The following is an 8,740-nucleotide window of genomic DNA, read 5'->3' as shown; positions in this document are numbered from 1 at the left end:
TTTCAGATATCTTCTCAGCCTCTAAGGAGGCTCAGCTACATTCCATATTAAAGACTGATAACTTTATAAAATTGGCTCAAAATGGCCTGGCGTTTTAAAGCCTCTAAGTATAAAAATGCAGCCCCCATCGTACCAAAGCCCGAAGCCTGTATACGGGATATTTGCGTTGGATCATATCAGACATATGGGAACAATATATGTGCATCGGCTGCTTTTATGGCGTTTAACTGGGAACATGTAGGATCCAGTATGGCAGTTCTGCCGCTCGATGATTGTGGAAGGAAGAGCAAAACAATGCCTTTGTTGCACGCGCACTCCGACACTATCACTGATATGGAGTTTTCGCCATTCCACGATGGTTTGCTGCTAACTGGCTCTCAGGATTCATTGGTAAGTTAATGTTCGTTTTTTAATAAAATTTTAATATCAGTTGGAAATTTTCAAAAGTGGTCATATTTTTAAATTTTTATGTAGCTTAGCTTATGAACATTAGAACCAATGTAAATTCCTTAAATATTTAAGTCACTGTTTAAAAAAAAAAAAATAGCCAATTACAAACAAATTTTCTTTCAATAATCTGATATGTAGAATTACACATTTGAATTATTTTGAACACTATATGATTAATATAAGAATCAAACATAACATTTTTTGACATTTACAAATTGTAAACAGTTAAGGCAACCTAATTAGAAGTTTTACAATTAGCATAATTCATAGCTAGCAAGCGAGATGAACAGATTTTTGTTGACCTACATGTGGAGTAGAGCATTGCAAATATTTTTACCGGTTCTTTTATTATGCACTTTACATTTCAAATAGAAAAACCTCGTAGATTGGTTTTGATATTACTTTGTATGACAAAAAAAGATTGGAAATAAATTTTAGATAAAAATAATAAATAATATGAATACCTTACTAGAAGTATATTGTTTTCTACTATTTTGCTATGAAAGTGATCTCTAAGTGAGCTTTAATTTAATAGTTACATGAGAATCAGTATGATATTTCATGGTGTTGTTTAAGGATAATGGATAAGTATAATATATAATATGATATATAACTGAGGTAGGGCACAGCAGGAATTTCCTGCTCAAAATATGGAGCAGCCCGACTGGGGTAGTATCTCGACCTTACAGAAGATCACAGCAAAATAATACTGTTTTCAAGCAGTATTGTGTTCCTGTTGGTGAGTAAGGTGACCAGAGCTCCTGGGGGGATTGGGGATTGGGTCGACAACGCGCTTGCGATGCTTCTGGTGTTGCAGGCGTCTATAAGCTACGGTAAATGCTTACTATCAGGTGAGCCGTATGCTTGTTTGCCGACCTAGTGACATTAAAAAAATAAAATAAAAATAATGGTTGTCCAAGTAGCAGATTAAAGCAGATTTGAAAAAAATCATAATAAACATTTAATACATACAAATGACGCCGCGTTGGCGCAACGGTCACAGCCATGGATTGTACCTGTTGCGCTGGCAGTTGCGGGTTCGATCCCCGCACATGACAAACATTTGTATTGGCCATACAGGTGTTTGCCGTGGTCTGGGTGTTTGTGCAGTCCTTGTGGGTCTCTCCACCGTGACTCGGAGAGCACGGTAAGCCGTCGGTCCCGGTTGTTATCATGTACATCTGATAGCGATGGTTACTCATAGTATATATCCGCCAACCCGCATTGGAGCAGTGTGGTGGATTAAGTTCTGATCCTTCTCCTACATGGGGAAAGAGGCCTATGCCCAGTAGTGGGATATTACAGGCTGAAGCAGGATATACAAATGATCTATTTCAAAGGTAGACAAGTTTACAGGAGCGCGATAGGGCTTTTTAAAAAATGCTACATTAATTGCACTAAAAGTATTTAATTACAATTATTTAAAAGTTACAATGGATACACCCAAACATGCTCTGGATTAATCTGTGATTTAAATCTAAAAAACTTTTCCAAGGCATATGATCCCAAAGCATGAGACAACGTGAATTCTCATATTCCGCTTATCAAGCATTTACTTGTATTGTTCTCATGCTTCGTTCGTTTATGGATGATTATTAATCTATTTATTTTGTAACACGACCCTGGGGTGAGGGAGGGTGAAAAAGTAGAGTTTACAAATTGCTAGGTATTATTACTATTAATAAATTGTTGAGGTTTTTTTTGAAGAAACAAGATTTAAAAAATGTATATTGATTTGTCTTTGTCCATAGTTCAAATTCTATTTGTGTTATCATCAGGATATATTAAAATAAATTTACACTGTTAGTGCATGATAAGAGTGATTTATAGATTTTTTTTGTAATAACAGCTAGTATACATATAATTACTAATATAATATTTCATTGTTTTTAGTTAGGTGCGTTCTTAGTTTCAAATACAAATTGTACAATGTTCAATTAAAAAATGCGTATTTTATACAAATGTAATTTAACAACTTTTTCATACTTAGTAATTTCAGTAATCACATATTTTATTTGTTTACTATTTATTTATTTTTATAATTATGTTATTTTATTAATATCATCATGGAATATCCTTACATGTATAACACACACACACACACACACACACAAACATATATATATATATATCCATTTTTAAATATCGAAAAATTTTATTTAATCTTTTCATTTATAATGTGGCTCATAACGATATTCGTTGCATATAAAAATACATTTACTTTTTTATTTGCAATGGCTTTGTGAGTCATCTCACAGGAAGTGTTACCCCTATCACATTGTGGTTTGAAAGGACAGGAAAAAAGTTCTACATGGCTCCTTTATCGCTAACGATTACAATAATTGCTAACTAATTTCTTTTTTGTGCTGTGATGAAACATTATCATAACCTAACATTAAAAATAGTCAAAGTTAAGGATTGATATACAAATGATTATATATTTTTTTCTTAATTAAATATTCCACAACAAACTTTTTTTACTATTATAATACTTAAACCACGGAATTACAACTAGCAGATTTTATTGTTAGTTTGTTTTAACCGTGCTTTCTCCATTTTGCTCCAGTATTCAGTAATAGAATATTTTTATACCACCTGCTATGACCAAGTATATAGGCTACGATCGTATTGAGCTTAATCAAAATCGGTATAGTTGTTTTTGAGATTTTGTGATCATATAAACAAGTATTGTTTCAGTAACAAGAAGACAAGACGTAATATTTTTTTTTTTTTTTTTTTCGATTGTGATTGAGTGATATTCGCGATTACTTTATACAGATATAACTATCTTTTATATTAAAAAAAAAAGAATCGCTGAAATGTATATACGTATATCCAATAGGCCTGCACTGTGTCATAGATATACGAAACGTAACTGGCTATGTGAGAAAGAGAGAAAGAAAATATGTGCTCGCACCACTCTCTTTTACCCCGTTCGCCTCGCCCGATCACACTTTTCGTAACGCTCTCGTCACGCATTCACCATCTTACTTATATAAAAATATGGGGAGTGAATTCGTGTGATATAATAACGTCGAGCAGTGGTGCTGGCTTTATAACGCACAACGGTTCTAGCGAGAAAGAGATTTTGAATAAAATACGAAAAGAACTCCAGGTGTTGCCTGTCGGACCTAAAGCACACAGTTTCTTTGTACCTATCGAGTACTGTAACCGTAAGGCTAGGAAAAGTTTTGTATAAAAGAAAAAAAAGGTGGATATATGTACGAAAAAAAAAAAATAGCGGCAGAAGATCCATAAAAAAAACTAAAATACTAAGAAAAGTTGTTCTAAAAAGTAATTAGTTATCACAAGACAGACCTATTTTATCAGTTTTTTTTAAATAACACCTCTAGTTACACATCATGCATTATCATTATACTCATCCTATGATTACTTAATTTACGGCGATTTTATTACTTAAGTCTATAGACAACCTTTAACCGATTTCAAAAAAAGGAGGAGGTTCTCAATTCAATTGTTTTAATTTTATGTATGTTTTTGCAGAAATTTTTTTTGGGCGGATCGATTTCGATGATTCTTTTTTTAATCGAAAAGTGGTGCTTGTCATGTGGTCCAAGTTATTTTAATTGAGAACTGACTAGTACTTTTCGAGTTATATCTAATAATGTGTATTTACTTGACCACCTTTTCGCCGACCTACGTTGTATTGTATATACAAATTTTTTTACTGGGTGAACCGATTTCGATAATTCTTTTTTTATTCGAAAGCTGGAGCTTCTCGTGTGGTCTCATTTAAATTTGAGCGAGATCTGATGACTACTTTTTGAGTAATCTTTGATAACGCGTATTTATCTATTTTTTCGTCTACTTTGCACTACTTGTCGATTTAAAGTAGTTTTTTTTTGTTTGCGACCAAAAACAGTTATTCACTTTTGCTTCCAGTCCACTGCTAGACATAGGCTTCCAAAAGTTCGCGCCAAAAATTGCATGAACTCGTGTGTTTTCCCACAGTCACCACGCTGGGCAGGCGGGTTGGTGACCGTAGGGTTGGCTTTGACGCACCAAAGAGGCTGCTGCCCGTCTTCGGCCTGTGTATTTCAAAGCCAGCAGTTGGACGATTATCCCGCCATCGGTCGACTTTTTAAGTTCCAAGGTGGTAGTGGAACTGTGTTATCCCTTAGTCGCCTACGGGAACACGGACACCCACGGGAAGAGACGGGGTGGCTATATTCTTACTGCCGTAACCACACAGCAAACACAGTTATGTCAGTTAGATACTAGGATGACTACGTACACAACAAAAAAGAACATCGTATACAAATAACACGTATTTGTAGTTAAAAGTTTACAAATTGTTTGTTTTAGGTAAAAGTCTGGCATATACCTCAAGAAGGTTTAAAGGAATCTCTGTCAACTCCTGAATGTACGTTATCGCAGAAGCAACGCAGAGTTGAGAATGTGGGCTTTCATCCGGTAGCCGATGGGTTGATTCATGTTGCGTCTGGACACGATTTCGCTTTGTGGGATTTGACCACGCAGAAAGAGGCCTTTGGTAAGTAAAGTTTATCATTCTCTTCAGAATACTAGTTGGAATTTATTTTTGTATTGTTTTATACATTTTGATATAATCTCCTTATTATATCTCCTTGTTGCTTAAAACCTAAAAACAGTTTTAGATTTTGTAATAGGTAGGGCATAGCAGGAATTTGTTGCTCAAAATATAGAGCAGCCCGACTGGGGTAGTACCTCGACCTTACAGAAGATCACAGCTAAATAATTCTGCTTTCAAGCAGTATTGTGTTCCTGTTGGTGAGTAAGGTGACCAGAGCTCCTGGGGATTAGGGATTTGGTCGGCAACGCGCTTGCGATGCTTCTGGTGTTGCAGGCTTCTATAAGCTACGGTAATCGCTTACCATTAGGTGAGCCGTACGCTTGTTTGCCGACCTAGTGTTATAAAAAAAAGTATCAAATTTTAGATCTATTGAGAACTAATAAAAAAAAAAATATGAACAATTTGTGAGTTACTATTATTAATTTTTTTGTTTATATTTTTCGAGCTCCAGAAGCAATTAAATGTGAAAATTAGAAAAATATTATATTCTTTTAATGAGAAATATTTATTAGTAAAAAAATATTCGTAACTATATCTATTTAAATGTTATTAACAAATCCTTTTGTAGTAAATAAGGATCACGGAGAAGTAATTCAGTCGACATCTTGGAAGAAAGATGGCAAGCTTGTGGCTACGTCCTGCAAGGATAAGAAGGTTCGAATCTTGGACCCAAGAGTTGAGAGTCCAGTGCTTGGAGTTGCTAACAGTCATCAAAACATTAAGGATAGCCGGCTGGTATGGCTTGGAGATACCGACAGAATCCTTACCACTGGTAAGTTTTTTTACTTATTTCTCTATTTGTATTTTTGAGACATATTGATGATGATTTAGCCTGTAACATCCCACTGCTGGGCATAGGCCTCTTTCTCCGTGTAGGAGAAGCATCGGAGCTTTATCCACCGCGCTGCCCGTACTCCAATATGCCGCACGCAAATATGTCAACGCAACTACGCAATTATGCTTATACCTGTATGATACAGTCTATGGTTGAGTGAGAGATGACATGTGAGGGAAGGTTATGAGGGAAACCAAACCCAATGAAAGTCGATCTAACACTAAATTTATTAAGATTATTTTGAGTATATATAGGCAGAAGTACAGACGTCATTTGACGTCATTCGTAGCAAACAAATATCAATTTCATTAGAAATCTGCATTAGTAAAATAACAATTTCGTAATAAATCAGCTAAATTAAAGAGGTTACTAATTTGCAAAACAATCATATTGCTCAATGTCTATTAACCCGTACAATACCAATTGAGCTTATTGAAATTTTTTAACTTTGTGTCATATTGAACTGAATTCGCATGTAAATATCCCATTAGTGAACAAATCCTCAAGGGAAGAGTAGGTAGAGAAGGGTATTACTGATATTGAAATAAGATTGAATTTTAATATTTTTGTCAAGTGTTTATAACTATTCTAGCATTATCTGTAAAATTGAATCGAATGAAGGGCCATTTTAAGGTTTTTTTAAATGTACTATACTACTATTTTCAAATCGGTTTTTAACCGACTTCAAAAAGGAGGAGGTTGGAGGCTGCTTTATGTTTGTTACGTCATAACCTTTTACTGGATGTACCGATTTTGATGATTTTGGTTGATGCTTGTCTTGTACCATTTAAATGGATATACTTTGTGAGTAATCTTTGATAACGCGTTTTTATTTGACTATTTTTTCGTCTACTTACATTGTTATTACTTGTTGATGATAATTGAAGTAGCTTTTTTTTCCGTTTGCGAGCAAACACGGTTATTTTTTATTAGTTTAAAATTCATGTCTAAGGACGAAAAACAGCCTCGATATGAATTGCAAATTCGCAATTTACAACTTGGTAACTGGTAACTGGGTTAGTACTTTCAAGAACTTTTATTTCATCCTTGTTGTTTGTCCAGGATTTTTATAGTTTAAAGATTTTTATCCTAAATTACATTTTTAATTATCTTTGAATACTTTTGCGGTCTTACTTATAAACGTTTCTTAATATTTAATCAATTGCTTAACAACGGATTAGCAAAAACCTCACTTATAAACACTATTTAGCGTTAAGAAGTCGTTAAGTAGTGTTTAAACAGCCGTCAAAAGTAAACACTGCCGAGACATAGTTTAACTCTCGCTAAGCGGCAAGATGGCGGATTTCATATAAATCAGCTGTTCTATTGTGACGTCTGATCTACTTACTTGCGTTTGTTTGTTAGAAAAAAAAAACCACACACACATAATACACAAGTATCAATGCGCAGAACATAAAAATGAAATAATGTCTAATTTATTTTAAAAGCATGACATGCATTTATGACACTTCTTTGCTTCACACTGAGCTATCTCCAGTAGGATTTTCATATATATTAGAAACACACAACAAGCACAAATGACCAGGCTACGACAAACATCGGTATCTATATGGCCAATACAAATTGGTCATGAACTGTCATCAAACCCGCGACAACAAGCGTAACTAGCAGTGCAATCGCAGCACTAACGCGTCGTCATTTGAATCGAATCGTATCACTGGAGTTTTGATTCTGCTGAGAATAGCCGGCAACAATCTTACCTTCTCTTTTAAAACCGTAGAAAGTATGTAACACTGTATTTTATAAATTTTCTATTACCAGGTTTTGACTCGGCTCGCCTACGTCAAATAATGATCCGTGATATTCGCAACCTGTCCCAAACTCAGAAGACCTTAGAATTGGATTGCTCCACCGGTGTCCTGATGCCTCTCTTCGACCCGGACACTAATATGCTATTTTTGGCCGGCAAGGGAGACACAACGATACTTTATATGGAGCTGAGTGATAGGGAGCCTTATCTCATTGAGGGGTTGAGGCATTCTGGTGAGTGAAATTATTTATAGTATAATTTAATTGTTAGGTCTATTTTTAAGTAAAACTTTACTCATTCTTGACTTGGGGAGTAAGCTGGTGAATGCGTGACGAGAGTGTTACGAAAAGAGTGATCTGGTGAGGCGAATGGAAGTTGAGAGGGAGATATAACTTAGTGAAGATAGAAAGAGAGAGGGTTAAGTTGCGAATGTTGCCACAGGTGAGACTAAAAAAGTTTTACTTCAGTCGTGTGGTCTAAAGCACACTCGTTTTTCTTATTTCGACTGTTTGAAAATTAAACATCTTTAAATGGTATATGTTTTAGTAATTTAGCATGTAATATATGGGTTATGTGTTCAATATATTATCTGACTAGCTTTGACATGTGAATGCTGTGTCACTTACAAAGGTGCACACATCAGAATTAATTAGCATTATCGTTTACAAAAATGTTATCATGTGTGTGCTGGTGTCCTATTTAAATAAATAAATATATGGGTTGTATTTTTATAGTTATATATTTTTTAGAATGTTTTTTGTAATGTTATGTATAGCTTTAAACAGTATAGTTTTAGGTATGTTAGTATTACAAGTTAGACTATACGGAATAATTTTTTGTAGTTATTGGTTTTATTTCTCTTCAGAAAATAATGTGAAACAATGATTTTGTTCAATCACATCAAAAAAAAAAAAAAAAAATTCAGTATAGACTTTGTTTAGGTACATAACAAAAATTAAAAATTTATAATAAAAATAAAATTGTCAGGTGAACAAACAAAGGGCGCGTGCTTAGTGCCTAAACGTGCTCTCCGAGTGATGGAAGGGGAAGTGAACCGTGTGCTGCAGTTGACCGGATCCTCTGTCGTGCCTATTATGTATCAAGTGCCGAG

At 34.6% G+C, this 8,740-nt stretch overlaps 1 protein-coding gene across 1 annotated transcript in view; it reads left to right on the top strand.

Moving 5' to 3' along the window:
- Positions 1–8,740, top strand: part of LOC123662655 (coronin-7) — a 32,957-nt gene continuing 24,217 nt past the window's right edge. The window contains exons 1-5 of the mRNA XM_045597462.1: positions 1–390; positions 4,777–4,963; positions 5,592–5,795; positions 7,641–7,862; positions 8,617–8,740. The exon at positions 8,617–8,740 is cut by the window's right edge and continues 4 nt beyond it. Of these exons, the coding sequence (XP_045453418.1) occupies positions 82–390; positions 4,777–4,963; positions 5,592–5,795; positions 7,641–7,862; positions 8,617–8,740 (1,046 nt within the window). The 5' untranslated portion in view covers positions 1–81. The remainder of the gene's footprint in view (positions 391–4,776; positions 4,964–5,591; positions 5,796–7,640; positions 7,863–8,616) is intronic.

The sequence above is a fragment of the Melitaea cinxia genome, chromosome 19 (assembly GCF_905220565.1).
Source record: "Melitaea cinxia chromosome 19, ilMelCinx1.1, whole genome shotgun sequence".
In the NCBI taxonomy this organism is placed as follows: Eukaryota; Metazoa; Arthropoda; class Insecta; order Lepidoptera; family Nymphalidae; genus Melitaea; species Melitaea cinxia.
Note: the sequence above shows the minus strand (reverse complement) of the source record. Positions and strands in the feature narration are given on the sequence as shown.